Genomic DNA, 22,099 nt, shown 5'->3' with positions numbered 1-22,099 from the left:
TTGTTTGTTTTTTTGAGACAGAGTCTTGCTCTGTCGCTCAGGCTGGAGTGCAGTGACACGATCTCGGCTCACAGCAACTTCTGCCTCCTGGGTTCAAGTGATTCAGGCGCCTCAGCCTCCGGAGTAGCTGGGATTACAGATGTGCGCCACCACGCCTGGCTACTTTTTGTATTTTTAGTAGGGATAGGGTTTCTCCATGTTGGTCAGGCTGTCTCCAACTCCTGACTTCAGGTGATCTGTGCTCCTCGGCCTCCCAAAGTGCTGGGATTACAGGTGTGAGCCACCACACCTGGCCAATGTGAAGCATTTCTTTAACTTTCTCTTTACTGTATTTGGAGGGACTGGTGTTCCAAGAGGTAGACTTTGGGAAATGTTCCCATAGGTGTCACTGATCTCTTTAGGAAGGGACTGTGCCTGAAACCTGTGCTATCTCTTATTAAAAAGGGAGGTTTCAAGTTGAGAGATATTCGAGACACATGAACATCAAAAGTGGCTTTCTTCTACAAGTAGTTAGAAGGATAAAACGTGGCAAAACTCGCTTCATATCAATCCAACACTATTTAATGCTGGTTTTGACCTAAAATCACTCATTGAAAGTCTAAAATCAACAGGATTCTCACTTAAGACTGGACCAACAGTTTTGAAGTTTACATTCAGTTCTGATAGTCCATTTTACTGTGCAACACAAATCTATTTGACTAGATCTGGTTCTATTAGAATCCCATTTGGTTTTAAGATTTGTAAGACAAAGATTTTTCTAGTCCTACCCTCCTAGGCTGCAGTCATTGTGGAACTAGAGCCAATGCTTGAATTCCTGCTAATCCATTCCCCCAAGAACTCTCACCCAGCCTCAGCTCCCCTAACAGAGAGCTCACTTTTTCTCCAAGGCAGCCATTCCATCCTCAAAATTTTCTCCCTTACATGGAGCAAAAACTAGACCACGCTGAAAGTCTTTGATAAGATGAGCTTAAGAACTCATTACTGTAGCCGTGTGCAACCCCAAGGCTGTAGACCTGGGCAGGGTCTGGGTTTGAATACAAGTGTGTCTAACCCCAAAGCTGCTCCCTTCCTCATTATGCTCCCCAGAATCCCCAGCTCTGGTGGGACTCTCTGGATTCTAGGCTCTCACTCGCCATATTGAGCAAGTAATTACCTTTCTATCCAGCTCAGTTCCTTTACCTGAAATGCATGGTAGAATTGGACATCTTGCTTTAATATTCTAAGGCATCATTTTCAGCTTAAATAGCTATTTGTGGAGTGTTTATTCCATGCCAGGCACTTTAGATAGACTGACTATAATCCCCATTTTGCAGGTGAAACCCAGATTAAGTAGCTTACACAGGGCCACACACTAATAAATGGTGAAACTGAGATTTCTACTATGAGGTTGAGGGGCCTGTATCAGAGATTTCTCCCCTTGACCTCCTACTCACTGAGGCACCAGGAGGTGCCTGGTGGTACTTTACCTTTTAGTCAGATCAACACCTCTGTCTTGTCTTAGGTTGCTTAGGCTGCTACTATATAATAGAATTCTATAGACTGGGTAGTTTAAACAATAAATGTTTATTCTCACAGTTCTGGAGGCTGGGAAGTCCAAGATCAAGGTGTCAGCCGACCTGGCATGACTGGTATCTTCATGCGACCAAGAGAGAGAGAGGTTATCTCTCTTTTGTCTCTTCTTATCAGGGCATTAATCCCATTGAAAGTCTAAAATCCCAATAAGGATGCTAGCTCTAGCACCTTCATTCTTAACTCATTCTGTTTGTGTTAGGAATGCTTGCCTTCTGGTTTCTATACTAATTGAGTTTTGGCTTTATTTGATGTTTTTTGTTTTGTTTTTAAATTGGGATTTCTGAAAACTAGACTTACCTATATAGACATTGTTATGAACTGAATGTGACTCTCCAAAATTCATATGTTAAAATACCAACTCCAATGTGATGGTATTTGGAAGTGGGGTCTTTAGGAAGTAATGAGGTCATGAGGGCAAAACGCTCATGAATGGGATTCGTGTCCTGATAAGAAGAGACACAAGAGAGAGAACTTCTCTCTCTCGGTGGCATGAAGACACCAGTCATGCCAGGTCTGCTGACACCTTGATCTTGGACTTCCCAGCCTCCAGAACTGTGAGAAATAAACATTAATTGTTTAAACTACCCAGTCTATAGAATTCTATTATATAATAGCAGCCTAAGCGCCTAAGATAGAGGTATTGATCTGACTAAAAGGCGAAGTACCACCAGGCGCCTCCTGGTGCCTCAGTGAGTAGGAGGTCAAGGGGAGAAATCTCTGATACAGGCCCCTCAACCTGCTCACTTCTTTTCCAGGTTCTGTCTACATCCTGTGTGTTCCTCTCCTAGACTGCTGGACTTCAGGGACTCAGCTTCTCTTCCCAATACCCGCTTCTGCTTTCTGAAAAAGTCTCCCCAGACACACGTTCATAAATCCCCGTTGGTCTTAGTGGGAAGGACTAAGATCTCTTTGTCTTTGCAAAACTATATAGTGTAAGGAGCAAAAGGCCTTAAAGGTCTAAGGTCAACTCAGTTCACCCAGCTGTGTGATAAGTCAGTCAATCACTTTAATCCTAAATTTACTATCTGTAAAATGGGAATCATAATACCTACCTCAGCAGGACTGAGGGAGCTTTAGTGTGATGAAAGGTATACGAGACAACAATCACCACACCGGACACATGGTAAGTGCCCACATGTTTGCTTCCTCTCTGTTTTGTATCCTTTCATGGCCTGCATGGAGGCCTGCAAGCTCAGGAATTTGCACACAAGGCTGCTCAAGCATTGTTGGCCAAACCCGCAAGAATATTTCATCCTGAGATTCTGACTTATAAGCTCAGGGTATCTGGGAATAGTCCAAGTCACCTGAGTTCTTAAGCGCACCTCTCAGGTCCCCAGGAGACACATTCAGATGTGGGATTGCAGCGAGGGATCAGGCACAGCTTCATTGAAGTGGCATTTGTGGTGAGGCCACTTCTCTGGCCAGGTAGACCTAATAGATCTGGTGCCACATCTGGTTCACTCACCTGCAGCAGTTCAAATACAGCAAGGAGATCCCCTCCAGAGAGATTCCCACAAAAGATGGGGTGATAGCATAACCTGGGGGGCTCATAGTCCTGGTCAGCCAGCTTCACAACAGGAGCAGCCACTGTGGCACCCAAATATTCTGGCTTCCCCTAAAGAAGAAAAGAAATGAGTTTGTATTTCCCGATCATTAATTACCTGGTTCTGATCCACATCAATGCAGTTTTACAGATAACCTCCACAAAACCATCAGCTTCCGTGTCTCACTCTTTTCTCCTGCCAAGCTCCTCTTGCCCATTTCCATAGGTCTGGGGAGCAATGGGTTCCACTCATGCTCCTAAAAGGGTCATCCTGGCTGGCCAGGACCCTGTATGATCCTAAAAGGACCTGTATGATCCTAAAAGGGTCATACAGGCGCGGTAGCTCAGGCCTGTAATCCCAGCACTTTAGAAGGCCGTGGCAGGTGTATCATGAGGTCAAGAGATCAAGCCCATCCTGGCCAACATGGTGAAACCCTGTCTCTACTAAAAATACAAAAATTAGTTGGGCATGGTGATGCACACCTGTAGTCCCAGCTACTTGGGAGGCTGAGGCAGGAGAATCGCTTAAACCCGGGATGTGGAGGTTGCAGTAAGCCGAGATCGCACCACTGCACTCCAGCCTGGTGACAGAGAGAGATGTCTCAAAAAAAGAAAAAAGAAAAAAAAAAAAGGTGGCGGGGGTGCTCATCCTAGGGGCTTTCTGGCCCAAAGCTATCTTAGGGGCTATCTCTCTCCTCATATATTGAGCTCAGTAGGATATAGTTAAAATAATTATCCAGGGAAGACTGGAAGGGGAAAAGGAAAAATCAGGCGGCAGCAAACATTCCAAAGGATCTGCAGGGCAGGGCATCACTGTGGTTGGGAGCACGAGCTTTGGAGCCAGGCAGACTTCAGTTTGAGCTCTCACATCTGTCACTGTCTAGTTCAATGCCCTTGGGCCAGCTGCTCAACCTCTGAATGCCTCACACCTAAAAAGGATTTAAAAGTAATACCTTTCCATAGGATCATGAGAACTAAAGGAATGTTGTATAGGCTTTGCATAGGGACTGGTATATAAGTGCCCAATACATAGTAATGATGAAGATGATCAATATGTCTAAGTGATGGGGCAGTCCTGCCCTATTTTTCTTGGTAGCAAAAAAGGATATTAAAATATTTTTGTATGTATGTATGTAGGCCATATGTTTCTATAAGAAGTATGCGATGCGATGGCTCTGCTTCCTGCCTCTTTTGCAAGACTGTGTGCACATTCCCCCAGAGGCAGCATGGGGCTGCGCAGTCATTCTGCTGTGCTATTTGTCTCAAGAACTGCTAGAATATAAGCTCCTTGTGGGCAGAGTTGCCTGCACTATTCACTGCTGTGTCCCCTAGCACAGGGCAGATACTCAATGCATGCTGGTTGAGTGAAAGCTGTTGGACCTCTGCCATCCAAGGTCAGTGCCCTTGCTCTTTTTGGCTGAGGCTGGGTTTTAGCAGTCACACTGCTTCATTGTCTCTGGACTCCTGAAGCAATATGTGCAACCCCAGCTGTAGAAGGAAACTTGGTTGAGGTGGAAACCAGGCTTTTGTTCAACCACACTTGAAAACAAAGCTGCCTGCTGGTGTCCACTAGTGGAGACAGACCTGTTTTGGGGATGGGTGGAGTTAGGGCAGCTGGCTAGGAAATCAGTGATCTGCCTAACAATTTGTTCATTAACCCAGCTGGGAATGGTTAATTCAAATTAGCCCTGGAAACAAAAGAGTAAACATAGGCCAAGCAACCAATTTTCCAAATATAAACTCATTTATTCCGGAACCAGCAGATTCTTATGAGGCCATTGGGAAATGAGGTAAGGTTCTAGACTGGAAGCATGGGTCCAGCAGATTCTGATTCTGTTAATCTGAGCATCACCATATTTTGGGCCCTGTTTAGCTGCAGTGCACAAGGGTGAACAAAAGTTTTTGCATGTCTACATGTATTTCTCTGGGAGCAAAGTGCATATTTTCATATTCCTTTCTCTCCCACATTTCTTTTTCCCTTTAGAGTCAATAATGTCAGCTGAATTTCTCCATAAAGGGCTGACTTAGGGTTGGGCCAGAAAAAGCCATTACTGAATGGAGATCTGGAAGGGAAATGGAAAGCAATGGGACAACAAAGGGAAACACAGCCAGCCCAGCAGGTTAGTGTAACAGGACTATGGCCTACATACAAACATACAAAAATATTTTAATATCCTTTTTTACTACCAAGAAAAATAGGGCAGGACTCCCTCATCACTTAAACATATCAATCATCTTCATCATTACTACGTATTGGGCACTTGTATACCAGTCACTATGCAAAGCCTATACAACATTCCTTTAGTCCTCATGATCCTATAGAAAGGTATTATTTTTAACTCTTTTTTAGGCATGAGGCGTTCAGAGGTTGAGCAGCTGGCCCAAGGGCATAGAGCTAGAAAGTAGCAGATGTGAGAGCTCAAACTGAAGGCTGCCTGGCTCCAAAGTTTGTGCTCCCAACCACAATGGTGCCCTGCCCTGCAGATCTTTGGAATGTTTGCTGTCACCTGATTTTTCCTAGTAGAGTGTTCAAAGACGCTCTACTGCTATTTATTGTTTTCTGCATAGAAAATAAACACTAACAATTGAAAGCATGTTGTTAAGAACAAAATTGAAAAGGTAATGATTTTGTGGTCTTCCCTACAGAACATCTATACTACATGCTAAATAGTAGAAATCCTCTTCCATAAATATACACATCTATCCCCAATTTATAGATAGGGGAATGGGGCCCAGAGGGAGGGAGTGGCTTGGAGGGCTAGAATGTGGATGTATAGACTGCTACACTAGCCTCCACCACCTGTACAGGCAAAAGTGGGCACAGGGGACCTGGTTCAGCCTCCAACCAGCTATGGCTTTAAAGAAGGTATTTGAGCTTTCTGTGTCTGTTTCCTCCTCTAGGAAGCAAGATGGGAACTTCATGGTCTCCATGGTCTCTGCTCCCCTTCTGTGATGCTCACTTCTTGATTCCCTCCTGACCTTGACCCAAAGACAGGGGCTGTCAGGAGTACTGCGAGGAGGTGGGGAAGCTTTAGGCAGGCTTCCTGGAACTACTGTTTTACTTAATATATTTGTGCTTCTGCAACCTCATGAGGAGGTAGAGATATTAAATAAAGAAACAAACCCTTTCCTTTCATTTTAGACTACCTAATTTAAGAAAAGAATATTTCTGTAAGTTAAAAAAATCCTCCAGTAAGCTTTTGACTCTATCCAAGGGTTCAGCACACAAACGTCTTTGGAGAACAAGAGGTTTGGTTTACATCGTAAAAGAAAAGGGATAGAGATGAATGTGTTGTGAAAGGCGTCGAAGCAGCAAGCAAGAGAGAAAGAAACACAGAAAGGCTGAGAAAATACCCATCCATTTCTTTTCAGCCAGGGGAGATCAGTAAAAACCTCCTGTCTCCAAAAAGCATGGACATTTTTATTAGACAGCAATAGGACCTGGAATTAGCTGGAGGCTGGGTACAGTTGCAGGTTGCTTTATACAAGTATCACATTCCTGAAGAAGTGTGTAGACTGACGTTCTGTAAACCAGATCCAATTTTAATTGCCATTTAAATGGAAGTCAGTGAAAAACTCTTTTAGTAAAGCAAATGATCATCACCAATCTTTTTGGTTCTGTGAACTGTTTTCAGAGGTCAAGTTTGCCTCTAGGTACATCTAGTGTTCTCACCACTCACAGCGTCAGGACTTTATTTACTTTAAAATAAAGTAAGTGAGTTCAACGTGGCATTTTTTATGAGGTGTGGTCAGCGCTGGCCCAGGGGGACACTCACCACAGCGTCGCTGTCATACAGCTCCACCACCACTAAGGGCGGGGACTCTGCCAGCTCCTTCACATCTCCGTGCAGCACCAAATCATTGAACAGCAGCATCTGGTTCCAGGTCGGAGAGAGGGTCTGGGAGATTATCTGGAAGGAGGGACCAAAGAAAAGCAAAAGATCATTCAATTGAGTTATAGGGTCTCTAAGGTTCATTCATCAAATACTTATACAGGGGAAAGAGAACACATCATCATTGTGATTGCTCACCATTCAATATTCAAGTGACTATGTAAACTGAGCAGCTACTATGTACTAAAGAATGCTAGGGAACACAAAGACTCCCAACCGTGGAGAAGCGTACATTCTTAAGTTTCATGAGCAGAGCCCCTACATGTTTAACACCCTCTTTGCATACATACTTTCAGCTCAGTCCTCACAGTAGTGCCAATGATAACACTAGCCACTTTTTTGAGCATTTATGGTGTGCTGGGCACTGAATTTCACATGCACTGTCTCATTCAACCCTCACAATAATTCTGGGAGGTAGGTTCAGTTATTTACACATATTTTACAGATCAGGAAACTGAGGCTCACTTGTCCAGAGCCAGCAAGTGGCAGAACTGAGGTTCCACCTGGACCATCTGGCAGCAAAGCCCAGGCAGGTTGCTAACCTCACCCACTCTCGCCATGTAGATGCTAATATTATCCCCATTTTATGAATGAGAACACGGAGGATTGGGGAGATTACATGATTCTTGACTTAGGAGCAAATAAAATTTTGTCATCAAATATCCTGAAGTTGGGTATTTGACCTAATATTCCTTATGTGGAATTCTACTGTTTTGTGGTTATTGACTGAATTAAATAGATCAAGGTTTTCAAAACTGCTCTCACCATTTTGCATGACAACTTTCTTACACTGATAGTAGACTGTACCATTATACAGATGGAGCAGTCAATGGATACAGAGGATAATAATCTGCATAATTGCCCTCAGACCATGAGCATCTTGCCTAGAAGTGGCTTACAGCCCCCTCCTAGGCCATTTAAGTGGTGCCCTCAGAAGGGAGGGCATATTTGGTCTTGCATTTTCTTCTCTATTTAATTGGATGTTTGGAAACCTGCCAATTTCACACAGCCGAAGACTGGAGTTGTTTGCAGGGCAAGTGGACTCTGCACCTGGGCAGAAGCTATTCCATTAATGCAGGAGACTAGTCCTGGAAAGAGTTCAAAACCACATTTCTTTCTCTTCCAGGCAAATGAGTGATTTCATAGGTGAATGTATCACAGCAGCCGCTGGGTCCAGGGGAAGTTTCCGAACTGTGCCTTTGTCTGTCACTGTTCAATCTAGGAGGGAAGTCTGGACAGAGACCTGGCCTGGACTCCAAAACTCGTATCAACTGTCATCTCAGCATTTTACATCGAGTCATTTCTAGTCACAGCATTAAGTCATTTGCCCTGTGGTCACAAAGGAATATTTTTATTGCTCTTCTTTATGTGGGTCATAAAAATATTGTGCATTTTCACAATTTCCTTCTCTTCTTGCTTTTTCACTTTTAGGGTACTTTATGTCTGAGACACAACAAGATTTTAAACGTTTCAGAGAAAATCTAACTTTTCCAATAGGAAATGAATGACTTCAACCAACTAATAACAGAAGTTAAAAAGCTGCAATGCAAAGTTACCCTGTGTCAGTGACATCACAAAGAACTGTGTTTTTATGATGCTTTTCAAAATAGAAATGTGATGTGTCTTGTAGCATGCACTTCACAGCGTAATACCAAAGCAATTTGTGATCTTCACAGCATCTTTCCTATAGAAATATTTTGGTATCTTCTTTGGCACTGGGCTGTAATTACCACTTAATAAGATTCCAGAGACCAGCATTTGTTCATTCACTCATTCATTATATAAATATAGGATTCAGGACCTACAATGTGCTAGGCACAGTATTAGACACTAACACAGCACTCTGTGCATAGCAGATGCTCAAAAGCTATTTGCATGAATAAGTGTGTATCGACCTGTCCTTGGAGTTGCTCCCATGAGTAAAAGGACTGCATGACCACCTCCAGGAGGTACTAAAAGGTTCACCCAAACAAACATACATTCTCCTACCTACCTCAGAAAGAAGGTAACTTCGTCCTCATTCAGTGACTGAGCATAAAAATGAGAAGACAACAGACTACTTTCTCTTTACTATGTTTTGAGAGTTAGTATGGAGCGTGGTGATGATGAATATAGACTCTGGAGCTGCACTGCCTGGGTCGAAATCCACGCTCTTCCATTTATCAGCCATGTGACTTTAAACAAACCTCTCTTTGTGCCTCAATTTCTTTATCTGTGAAATAGGGATGATAACCTTGTACATTCCTTCCAGAGGATAAAATACTCTGCCAAGGTGCCTATAATTCGCCTCATTTCTTAAGGGCTTTCTTAAAGAGTTATGCATTGTAACTGAGTTAAATGACATTATCTGGAAGTTATGGTAGCACTTAGCTAACATTTTGATGACGGAGCCAGCTGTCATGGACAGAGTATAGCTTTAGAATCAAATAACTCTGGAGGGAAATTCTAGTTTCATTACCTACCTGATGTTGGACTTGGGCACGTTGGATATTAACCCTCCAAACCTTAGTTTTCCTCATTTAAATGGGGTTAGCACCTACCCTGCGGAGTTATGAGCATTGTCCAAGAATATTAAGTGCTTGGCACACATCAGGTGCTCAATAATTGCTTGTTACCCATCCTACCCGATCCCAGCCCATATTCTTTTATAAATGAGTAAACATTTACTGAACGCCTGCCACATGGCAGCCTTGGTGCACTGGGGTAAGAGACCATTCATGTCCTCAGGACTAAGCCCCAGCCTGGTTGTTGCAAATGGCAGGTTCCGTGCTTCACCCTCTAAGATTTCCTCCCCTTCTCCTCTAATGCTCCCTCTTAGCCACTTAGTCTGTTTCCCTCTTTCATCCCAGAAGCCTTTCTCTGTCGGAGCTTTCTCTCCTTCCCTTTGTATTTCAATCACAAGATTTCTATGTCCCATATATCCCCAGTGATGTTGGGAATGACTGGATTCCCCTCTTTGAAATATTTCATTCCATTAAGTCACTTTATAAAGCACTGGTTTTTCAGGAACAGCCTTCGGAGGCTTTTTCTCCCTGAGCCCCGTGTGGTCAGGTGAGTGCTACCAGCTGAACAGTGGCACTCGGCTATGACTGCAGGGGCCCAGGTTCAGCTTTCCTCATCATTAAAAATACATAAAGGGGGCATGTCACCTGCAGACAAGTCCCTCTGTGTTAGCGCAGAAGTGAAACAGGTGAGGGAAATTGGTGCCCTTTCTTATGAAAATGGAAGTGGAGTGGTTAAGCAAAGTGACTCTGGAATTGGACAAACCTGGGTTTCTATCTTGGCTCCACCATCTTCTAGCTATATCACTTCCGAGCCTTACCTTCCTCATCTGTAGAATGAAGACACTAATAACATCCAGCTTTGGGCTGCAGTGAGATGTAGCAAATGATGCATATAAAATGCTAAGCATTGTGCCCAGCACGTGGGGAGCTTTTAGTAAATAGCAGCTATTATTATTAACAAAAATGAGGTACTTGGCTTAAAGTTATGGAGACAGAGTCCAGAACTCAACAGAACCTATTTTCCCTTTCAAATAATTATTTGACAAATAAAAGCCATCTGTTCCTTTGAGATATGGATGTAAATCAAATGAAGATGCTGTATGGAGATACAAAATACAAGGATAATTACACAGCAGACCAAGGATTTAGTCCAAATCCTGTACTTCACTAAGGCCCTGGAATTCCACAGTGTTGTGGCAGGTGGAGGAAGGCTCCAGGGGTCCATCCTATGAGAACTCCCTTGCTGTAGGAAGGAAGCCTCAATTACAACAACAACAAGCAGTCACATAGGCCTTAGTTTTAAGCAAGGTACTGTCCTGGGTATTTTATCCTCTGGAAGGAATGTACAAGGTTATCATCCCTATTTCACAGATAAAGAAATTGAGGCACAAACAGAGGTTTGTTTAGAGTCACACAGCTGATAAATGGAAGAGCATGGATTTTGACCCAGACAGTGCAGCTCCAGAGTCTATACTCATCATCACCATGCTCTATACTAACTCTCAAAACACAGGAAAGAGAAAGCAGTCTGTTGTCTTCTCATTTTTATGCTCAGTCACTGAATGAGGATGAAGTCACCTTCCTTCTGAGGTGTCTCCTGACTTCTCCCCCAGGTAGAACTAACCCTTTCTCTACCTGGCTCTTGTAGGACTCTGTACAGCCCTGCACCCTGAGGCTTATCATAGTGTAGTGACTCGTGTGTCATGAGGCCTGCATCCATGCCTGGATTGCATATTACACTGGAGCAGAGTCTGGTTCCTCTCATCCTCCAGAGCCCAGCATGTGGCCTGGCAAAAAGCCAGCACCCGACAGGCACTGGTTCAATGAACGTGAGGCTGGTTCACATCACGCTGTCAGTGTGCGAGTCATAAATCAAAATGCAGTCTACTCTATCATCCAGGTCATGGGCTTTGCCCTGGAGAACAATGTTAGCCCTCTCAACATCAGCCAATGTCATGGCCAGCATTTATCAATCATTTTATAAACTTAAATATCTGCTTCTTCATGACAGTCCCATCTTAAAATGACAAACCTGAGGTTTAGTGAGTTGTGTTACTTGCCCAAAGACATGCAGCCGAAGAGGAGATGAGCTAGAAAGTAACCTTAGGGCACTGTGTGTGCTAACCCATGGTGCTTAACTCCCTGAGATGGGCAATTCTTTACTGAGTTTTCCTGTTTTCAAAGCACAAATCAGAGAACAGAATAAATGTTTAAAGAACAGAATCTAATGAGAAAAGCATCCTACTGGATTTTTGCTCATTAGGAATCCTTTCACATTTTAGTACTAGTTGTATAGGATAGGGAGAAAGACAGAGGAAACAGGCACAGACCCATACTATGATTTGCATATTTGTCTTTTCCAAAACTCATGTTGAAATTTAATCCCTAATGTCACAGTATTGAGAGGCGGGGCCTTTAGGAGGTGTTTGGGTCATAAAGGATCTGCCTTCACAAATGGATTAATCTATGATTAATAGGCTGTCATGGGAGGGGAACTGGTGGCTTCAGAAGAAGAGGAAGAGAGGCCTGAGCGAGCATATTAGCATGCTCCACCCCCTTCCCACGTGATGCCCTGTGCTGCCTCGGAACCTGCAGGGTCCCACCAGCAAGAAGGCCCTCATCAGATACGGCTCCTCAACCTTGGACCTCCAGCCTCCATAACTGTAAAAAATAAATTCCTTTTCTTTAGAAATTACCCAGTTTCAGGTATTCTGTTATAAGCAATGCTAAATGGATTAAGACAACCCATCTCCCTTAATACTCACAATATCCATTATGAAGTAGTATTTTCCAGAGGAGGGGGACTGTGAAGCATAAAGATGTTAAAAGCATGCAAAGCTCCCCAGCTGGTGAGTGCAAAGTCTAGCGCATCTTGACCACAAAACTGGAAAATGTTTCTCCCCACTGAGACCCCTTCATAATGATTGGATCATAAACCTCCTGCAGGTTGATCTGTGCTGTTTCCTCATTTGCTCCTTCCCCACTGCACTTGGCCTCGTGCCTGGCACTTTAGCCTTCTCCTCCTCACTCCTCTTTTTCTCCCAGCCTTCCTTCGCCTTCATTGTCCTTTGCCCTAGGACAATGAATCACACTGAAACAATAGACCTTCCCCACACCAGTCCTTCTGGGCACATATTCGCTTTTCAGTCTGAAACACCTACACACCCAAAGATGCAGGTATTTGCAACATGCCCCCATTGTTTCTTTCCTGGGATCTTCTGTGGGTCAGTTGCAGGCTGCAGGAAAGAAGCAGGCTGTCTTGGTTACCCTGGTTACCTTTGTTGTCTGGCAGTGAGAAAGGAACGTGACTTTGGCAAAAGGGTCTGAAAGTCCATTGCTGTCAGCTGCGATGAGGCCCCGGGCTTGGTACATGTGAGCCCTCAGCTGAAAAACATGCTGTTCTGTGGACAAATCATGGAAGGGGGCAGGTGTTAGTGGGCTTTTCAAGAACAGTGTGTGCACATGTGTGTCTGTGTGTGATGTCCATCTATGTATCCACAGACAGACAAAAGGAGACCACCAACCACATCCACCCTCCTCTGAGACAGGAATGGAAGCCCTGAAGAAAGGGAAGAGGTGATATTTATGGGGTACTTTGAACCCAGGCATCTTCCTTCGTGCTTTCACCAGGTTATGTGTCTTATTCTTCACTAAAACCATGCGAAATAGCATGCTCTCCACTTTATAGATGAGGAAAAATGGCCCACAACCAGGTTAAAAGACTTTCAAAAGTTTGCACAATTAACCCATGCCAGAGCATCGATTTTATTTCTGATTCTAAAATCCTCTTCTCTTTCTAAAATACCACATTTTACTCCCCAGTAATTCTCCTGTTTATACAGGCATGAGTGTGTGCATGTGTGTGCATGTGGGCATGTGTGGGTGTGTGCGTGTGTGTGAAAGGGGCTGCTCCACATAGTTTTCACTTCAATAAACACAATATATGTCTCAAGTCATCCACTCATTTTCCATTCAGCCCGCCAGGGTCATTCTGAGCACCTACTGTGTGCAGTCTTGATCTCTGAGGATTCTGTGGTAACTAAGACAGTCCCTGCCCCTGGAGAGCTCCTGGGAGAAGGCAGAAGATAAGACAAGCACCCACATCACAGGCAGGGGGTCAGGGATAAGTGTCCTGTGAGAATGCTGGCAAGGGACACAGGGGGTAAAGGACAGGAGTGAGCACACTGTGTGCTGGGATAGGAGGCCTCAGGTTGGGGCAGCTCAGGGTTCAGTGGGGAAACCTCAAGTAAGAGTTGAGTTCATCACAATCCTTGGTCCATGATACTTTCTGATCACTGCCCCTTGCAGGGCGCCTCTTGGTTTTTATATTCACTTATCCCTTTTTACTTCTTTACCCACTGCCATTTCGCGGACTCCCCCAAAGCCACGGTGTTCAGTGTGTCTGTTTTTGTGCAGACTTGGGGAGTGGTATACAGAAGCTCTTGTGGACTAATTTGAATAACTCTACTTAGTTAAATTAAGGGTACAAATACCCTGTGAACTCCCCCACCCCCTACAATGCCATCCCTACACTTGTCTCACACAGATCCATATGGGGACTTGTACATGGCTACTAATCCTTTATTAGTGTGCCTTTATTTCCTTATTTGTAAAATGGAAGTAATAATAGTTCCTCATAGGGTTATTGAAGAGAACTGAAGGGCTGAGAATGGTGCCTGGCCCATGGGAAGAACTCTAAAAGTGCGCTGAAGAGGCTGGAGTGTTGTTACTATTGCTCATTGCAATGTGAGCCTGTGGTGAGCACCTGGAAGCAACCTGTGTGTCCATCACTGGGGTAGTGCACAGGAAAAATGTCAGGAAGTTTGGGAAAGCAGTTAGGGGCAACGAATTAGAGGTACACATGGCAAAATGGATGGATCTCAAGAATCTAAGTGCTTAGTGAGATAGGGTACTATTCATGTAAAATAAGAATATGTGCACGCAAAGGAATCATTCACATTCGCCAAAGCACACTCAAAGAAAAAGGGGCAGACCATAGCGGAGGTGGTGCTGCCCTTTGAGCAGAACCCTAAAGGATGGTAACATTTGAGAGACAGAGATGGAGGTGCCAAGACACTGGAGCAGGATGAGTCAAGACAGGGTCAAAAACACCAGGCCACATGGGGCAAGAATGTAGTCCAGTTTATCTAGAGTCTAGGGACACAGACAGCTGTAGTCGTATCACTGAGGACCTAGGAGGCCTGAACGAGGCAATCGGAAACTCTTGAAAGTCTGTGCACAGGAGCTGGTGCTAGCAGAGCAAAGCCTCAGGACGATAAAACTGAGTCAAGCTAGCCATGGACAGAAGAGGTGTCAGGGAGGAGAACCAACAAGGAGACAACAACGCCCCCTCTAGGCCAGAAGTTTAAGGACCAGAGTTTAGGCACTGCTGGAGGGGATGGAAATGAGGGGGTGAGAGGGACATGGCGGCCCTGGTTGCTATAGGCCTTGACCCCTGATTGGCAGGGTGAGGAGGGACAGGAAAGGCAGGGGGTGCCAAAGACAACTCCTTACTTGATTGTCTTGAGGCTCACACACGTTTCTGTCCCTCTACCCTCCACCCCATGCCACTGTCTGGCTGCATGGGGACCGATATGGAGCCTGAGAACACAGCAACCATATCGGACCCACTCTAATCCTGCAAAGGATTTGGAAACTTGAGCTCTGCACACTTCCCAGTTAAGTCCAGGTATTTGCAGTGAAAGTTCTCCACACTCTGTCAAGGCAGGGAGAACCAGAGAAGTGATTCCTTTGGACTCAATTCTAAGTCTGTCCCCACTGTCCCTCTGTCCCCACTGCCACATACACCAATAAACCCTCACAAAACAGGCTGGGCCCTGCTGGCAAGGGAGCCCCTTAAAATGGCAACAGTAAATGATGGAATGTTCAGCAGATGGCACAGGGATTTCCCGACAGGAGTGTTTCTAGAGATGGCCCACGTGTTCCTTAGCATGCTACATAGTTTGGCAAATTTCTCAGCTGACAGTGAACTTGGAAATGGTTCATCTGATGAAAATGTTCATCAGCTGCCCTCGAAATGGCTAACCCTGTAATTTTAGCAGACCTCCCAATGGCAGCCACACAAGCTGTGCACTGCACAACACCAGAGAGCACCATTTACTCAGTGTGAGTTTTCATTTTTCTGAAACCTTGAGTCTTACTAGTTATTTTCCTGGGACTAATCTAGTCACCCTCCTCACACTCTATTGGTACACCTCTTGTGCTATGGCTTGCTTTTTACTTGTGGTTATGAGAGATGTGTCTGTTATCCCCACTTGAGGGCCAGAATCACCTCTCACTCATCTCTACGTCACCCACTAGTTTTTCCACCATGCCTTACGTATATAGGTGCAAACTAATTATTTGCTGAACAGGTATTTTCTGGAGCACAAAATTCTCCAGTAGGTGTGGAAGGCAGCCAAAGCCATCAATGCCAGTGCACAGCAGGAAAAGTTTATTAGGTCACTCTATGAAAACACACTGCAGAGGATCAGAAAGCACTGGGAAAAGTCTTTCCTCTTCTCTGAATTGTTAGTAGCTGGGATAGCAATCACATCCAGGTCCTTGGGTCTCTAGAGATAGTCGATAAAAATAGGAAGCCAAGTTAGGTTCCTATTTTTTCCTATCAAGTTAATGTGGATGTTTTTTACCCAAAGATGAAAACTCTCTCAAGGTATGGTGGAAGACAGTAGAAAGAAAGCAGGGTTTGGAGACATTTTTTTTCCCCATAATTTACTAGCTATGTATCCTTGGGCAATTTTTAAGCATCTTTGCTACATAATTTTCTTCATCTGAAAGATGAAGAGTCTTCCCAGGGTTGATTTGAGAAATCAATGAGATCTTATGCATAAAGTGTAAGGCACAATGCTTGGCATGTGGTATTATGCATTTTCCAAAGACAATGCTCTTATGCATTTATATCGGGTACAGAAACCATGAGCTGAACCATTGGATATGTATTTCCAGAACCTTGTATTCTCTGACTATTGAGCAACTTTGATTCCACTGGCAGTCTAGGTTCAACCAACATCAGAGGAGCCTTGGGCCACAGAGAAGACCTGACTCTACAGAAAATTCTCCAGTGTTTCCAACATTGGCTCAACCCAAAACTCAACTTCAGCAGAAATGAAGGTAAAACTGCAGGCTGCTTTATCTGAACTCAGCAGCAAGAGATAACATAAATGGAAGTAATTTGGAAGCAGAAAGCAAAATGCAAGTGTAAGGAATATTTATAATAAAACTCAAAAATGTATCAAAACATAAACATGATGGCACTTACAGAAAATAACTACATAGAAAAAGGATTCCATAAAGCATGCTGAATTTTAAAAGCAGCTGAGCCAAGAACCAAGCTGGAGAAATATGTGTGAACCTACTGATACCAGTCTCCACTGGGTTACTACTAGGAAATGTGAATATCTGCTGTTGATATGTCAAAACTCCAATGCCACATAAAAGTAAAATCTGCCTTCATTCCACAGATCATGTAAGCAGAAGAACTTATTGACATTCTGACATTTTTTGCTTAAAACGCGAACTCAACCTACATAATCTGCCTACAAAGAAACTCAAATTACTTCCTCTCTATTAACAGAGAAACATAAGTGTTTATTCCGGATGTGTTCAATGATTTTACTCTTTTTAGATGGGACAATGGAAGGTAAGGTAGAACACTTAGAAACTGTACTTAAGAAGACCAATAAGTTGGCCCTAAAATAATGTGCAAAAAACTCATGCATGCTGCCCTCCTTATTATCTTTTCAGAAGCCCACCTGAGACCTCGAATGACCCTCTTTGCCCAGTGGGGACCCTACCTTGGTAGAGCAGGTTAGATGGGGGGTGATTGGTGCCAGCCCCTTTGGAGGACATTTCTGCTTCATAGCCTACTGGCAAGTTGTCCAAAATGGCACTGGCATGCTTGATGGAGCCCAGCCACAGGTACACGTCGACTTTTGCTTGCACAGACCAACCAGCTGGTCGTTTCCCAGGAGGCTGGAGAAAGGTTACAAAAAAGACTGACTTGTTAGTAGGAGATAATTATAGGCCTCCCCTTTTGAGAAAAGAAGTCCTTCCTGGAGACACATCTGGAAGTATGTTCAGAGAGCAGTTCTCAAGAGCTCCTCTTAAATCAAAATAAAGGCAATGGCCCCAATTGCCTTGATGCACAACTCCATATCTCCAGAGGAAGATCCAGGTCTAGTGGGACCTAAAGCTTAAACCTGCACTGTCATAAGCTCTTCCAAGCCGTGGGTCATTTAAACTTAATAGGTAGTAGGTGTGTTTATTGCCACCATTTGATAAATGGGGAAACACAGGCTCAGAGAGATAAAGTAAGTTGCCTGCGATGGCTCAGTTTTTAAGTGACAGAGACGAAAGTCAAAAATAAAAGAGATGATTCCAAATTTAGACTCTAGACTCTGAACCCCATAGCCTGACTGTCACTCTGAGCTGAAATCTTCTTCCTGGAACTTCCAACTGTCTGGAGTTCCAACCTGACTTTTTACCTCTCTGTTTCATGTAGAAGAATCAGTACTTCTTCCATAAGTCAGGACTCTATGACTTAGAAGAATCTACCTGGCCTGCCATGCACTTTCTTCCTGGCTAAACACCTTCACCGCTTCCTCATGCAGTGTGGTCTCAGATTCCCTTACTGCTCTGCTCTCTCTCTTTTGAATGTGCTCAGATTTGTATTTTTATTTATGTTTGCTTTAATTTCTATGTTTCTGTCTGTATGAGTGGGGTAGTATTAGTATGCACAGGGAGTGTGTGCATGTCCACATGTATGTGTGTACATATGACTGTGTGTGCATGTACTTAGGTATATGTGTGTATATGCCTGCATAGGGGTGCATGTATTCTCAGAATCTAAAGACAAAATGTAGGCAGTGTGGCTCCTTTATTTCTCAGTCACCAGGATAAGGGTACTCCCTTACCCCTCTAAGGAGTCCCAGGCCCCAGTCTTGGCTGTTGCCAGCAAGGCTATCATTCTGAGAGTAACCTATGGCACTTAGCTGCTACCTCTCAAAATGTTGTCAACTCTTCTTCTAAGTTCCTCTTCCTGGTGTTTCTTAGAATTTCCTGTCAGTAATTTTCTTCTTCTTCTTCTTCTTCTTTTTTTTTAACATCACTTCCTTTCCATTGAGAGTCACAAAATCCTATTATGAAAGGCCACAACTTGCTCTGACAATTTCCAAGGACCCCATGGAGAGTCTCTGAATCCGAAATTGAGCATGGCTGTTTGCCTTTCTATTGTGCTCTGCAGGTTCCACAAATGGATTTTGAGCAACTCAGCTTAGCAACTACTGCCAGTGCTGCTAGGCCCTTGCTGAGGGAGTGGGGCCAGAAGACTCAGTCCTGGCCCTCCCTCCAGGGCTCACAAAGAGGCCACTCCACTTGGCCACTTACCTTCACCTACTCAAATGCAAAGACAGAAAGTACTGAGGAAGCTGAGAAGTAGCAGCAGTGATTTCCATCCTTCCTTTAGGATTCAAATATTTAGCTGGGCTTTAATGGGCACTTTAGTTGGATCCCAGAAAGAGAGGAAAGTGTGTGAACAAAGATTTGGGTAATATGAGCTAATATTTAGCAAGTGCTTACTCTGTGCCAGGAATGATGCTAAGAGCTTTCAGGAAAGAAGTCACAACCAGTAAGCATAAGAGCTAGACAGAGAATGACACAGATGAAGCTGAAGAATCTTGCTCAGTATGTGGAGGAGCTGGGACTGTATTCTTTAAGCAGTAGGATGCCAGTGTTTGTTGAGCTCAAAAAAAAAAATCAAGTAAGTTTATTTTGTTGTTGGTAAAGGCAACCACTCTACAACCTGTAATTTACAAAATTATAAGACAAATCACCCTCAACTTATCACTTCTCTAATAATAATAGCCAAAATGTATTGAGGAATACATTTGTAAAATAAAATTAATATGTATTGAAAGCCTAAGATTATTTTCCTATAATAAAAGCAATCCCTCTGCCATTTGTAGACATCACTAAGACATCAATTCATAAAGAAAGGAATTTTTGTCTGTTGCTTCACTGCCGTGTCCCCAGTGCCTAAAAGAGTTCTTGGCACCCAGGAAGCATGTGGTAAATATAGGTTGAGTGAATATCCTTTATTTACTTTTCTAACAATAATAATATTTAACACATGTTGAGCACTTATATCATTCTAGGCCCTGGTCTAATGTTTCTCTCTTCACACAGAATGTTCTATTGCCTGCAAGCTATCACCAAATCATAGGTTATCAGGGCTAGAGCCCAGACTCTCAGCCAATGCTCCCCACACAATGCTGTGAGCATATGGATTGCCAGGGCATCTGGTTAAAATGCACACTCAAATTCAACTGGTCTCTGGGAAAATTTGAGAATCTGATTTCTCCTGATGGACGCTAATCCTGCTGGTCTACAGATCTCAGTTCTAAGTATTTGTGCAGCAATGCTCTTAACTTAGTGTGCTACATTGCCCTAAACAAAGCAAATCTGAGATTCTGCAGGGTTTTCTTTTCTTTTTATCCCCCTCCCACCCTGCCCCCATAGAGTCACGCTCTGTCACCCAAGCTGGAGTGACGTGGTGCAATCTCAGCTCACTACAAACTCTGCCTCCTGGGCTCAAGCCATCCTCCCACCTCAGCCTCTCAAGTAGCTTGGACCATGAGCAGTCACCACCATGCCTGGATAGTTTTGTATTTATTGATTATTTGGGGGGTAGAGATGGGGTTTCACCATGTTGCCTAGGGTCATCTCAAACTCCTGGACTAAAGCAATCTGCCCCCTTTGGCCTCCCAGAATGCTAGGATTACAGGCAAGAGCCACAGAGCCTGGGCCTGTGTTTCTTTTCTTTTTTTTTTGAGACAGTCTTGCTCTGTCACCCAGGCTAGAGTGCAGTGGTGCAATCTCAGCTCACTGCAGCCTCTGCCTCCTGGGTTCAAGTAATTCTCATGCCTCAGCCTCCCAAGTACCTGGGATTGCAGACATATGCCACCACACCCGGCTAATTTTTGGATTTTTAGTAGAGATAGGGTTTCACCATGTTGGCCAGGCTGGTCTTGAGCTCCTGACCTCAGGTGATCCACCCACCTCGGCCTCCCAAAGTGCTGGGATTATAGGCATGAGCCACCATGCCAGGCTGGCCTTGTGTTTCTTAAAGTAAAACAAAACAATGACAAAAAACGTCATTCATTTCTACTGCTACTGAACAATAAATGGGTGTTTAAACTCATGGTTAAAACCAAAGACTCAGCTAACGTCTTGTGAAAGTGTTCCACAAAGACTGTTGCTGCACTCCTAAAGTTAGCAACTTGTACATTTAAAAAAAATATGCAAATTGGAATTGCTGGCAAGATAATGCAGTGTCTCACTTAAGTATCTAAGTTGGATTCATTCAACATTATTGAGCGCCTTCCCAGGTGCTTTCAGGAACAGGATCCCATTTTTAATTTCTTGTGTACTTTCAGCCTGGTTACATGTCTGCCCCTGCCTTCCCTCAACTGGGGCTCAGAAAACAATACCCCCAAATGAAAGCCTCAGAAGCAAAAGTGTTTCTCTGACCTCTTGCCCTCTTATCTCTCAGTCCCATTCACCCCCAGGTTAGCCATAGAAACTAGAATCTCTCTTCCCTAGTGCAGGTCAAAGAAACCAGAACCCCATTTCCCCAAAGCTGGCTATAAAACCTAAAAATATGACTCTAACTTTCCCTCTGCCTTTCTATGTAAAAATTGGCCATAAAGAAATTATCTGACCTACCTTGTGTAACTGTAGCCCATTCCAGAGAGGGTTCTACTCCACATCCAGAAGGAAAGAATGCTACAGAGAGGCCAAGAAGCAGCTAGGCAGACAGGCCTTGCTGTTTCCCCACTCAGTCCACTAGCATTAGATTATACCCTTTTTACTGAATCGTATTTCTACATGTCCGTCCATGCTTTGTTGAACCTAAGCATAAAAATGGATGATTTCCCCCTATTTTGGGATCTTCCTTGTAAAGGCTCCCATATATTAATCTGTATATTTAATATATACATTAAATAAATTTGTACGCCTTTTCTCCTATTAATCTACCTTTTGTGAATTGATTTGTCAGCGAAGCTTCAGAGGGCCAAGGGAAAGCTCTCCCTTGGCTCCTACACCTGCTTCCCCACTCTCCTTCCTCTCTCATGTGCCCCTGAAGCCTCACCAACCACAGCAAGGTATTTCCCTCTGAGAATAGCATGGAAAGGTAGGAAAAAAGAAAACACAACAGAGAAAAACAATTAAGAATGCAAAAATGCATCAAAAAGCTGTGATCATCCATATATAAATATTGCATGAGACAGAATACTAAAGGCTCAGTCTCCCCTGTGCCTTCCCCACCTCCCACGGGGTCCTGGTGCAAGACAGCCAGCTCAAAAGGAAGAGGAAGTCTTGGCAAGTGAGAGAAGGAGAGAGAGAGGTAGTAACTCACATGAACTGTGTTGGAGTTGGTCAGTATTAGTGAGAGTGAGGTTTGTTTATGTGGTAGAGGTTTTACTCTGTGGCAGGATAGAGAAAGGTGCTATTTAGCGATCACTTCCTGCTGCATCCTAGGAAAAGCTAGATGGAAAGCTGGAACCTGG

At 43.9% G+C, this 22,099-nt stretch overlaps 1 protein-coding gene and 1 long non-coding RNA gene across 2 annotated transcripts in view; one reads left to right on the top strand and one right to left on the bottom strand.

Moving 5' to 3' along the window:
• LOC129392971 (uncharacterized) overlaps positions 1-6,838 on the top strand; it is a 125,533-nt gene extending 118,695 nt beyond the window's left edge. Inside the window, exons 3-4 of the long non-coding RNA XR_004673064.3 lie at positions 5,100-5,235; positions 6,017-6,838. This is a non-coding gene — a long non-coding RNA (uncharacterized LOC129392971). The remainder of the gene's footprint in view (positions 1-5,099; positions 5,236-6,016) is intronic.
• FER1L6 (fer-1 like family member 6) overlaps positions 1-22,099 on the bottom strand; it is a 207,098-nt gene that overhangs the window by 69,079 nt on the left and 115,920 nt on the right. The window contains exons 20-23 of the mRNA XM_008973935.4: positions 17,327-17,504; positions 12,789-12,913; positions 6,892-7,026; positions 3,038-3,187 (exon numbers count right to left, since the gene is read on the bottom strand). Coding sequence (XP_008972183.3) covers positions 3,038-3,187; positions 6,892-7,026; positions 12,789-12,913; positions 17,327-17,504 — 588 coding nt within the window. The remainder of the gene's footprint in view (positions 1-3,037; positions 3,188-6,891; positions 7,027-12,788; positions 12,914-17,326; positions 17,505-22,099) is intronic.

Source organism: Pan paniscus, chromosome 7, assembly GCF_029289425.2.
Source record: "Pan paniscus chromosome 7, NHGRI_mPanPan1-v2.0_pri, whole genome shotgun sequence".
Taxonomy (NCBI): Eukaryota; Metazoa; Chordata; class Mammalia; order Primates; family Hominidae; genus Pan; species Pan paniscus.
This window is presented reverse-complemented; position numbering and strand designations above follow the sequence as displayed.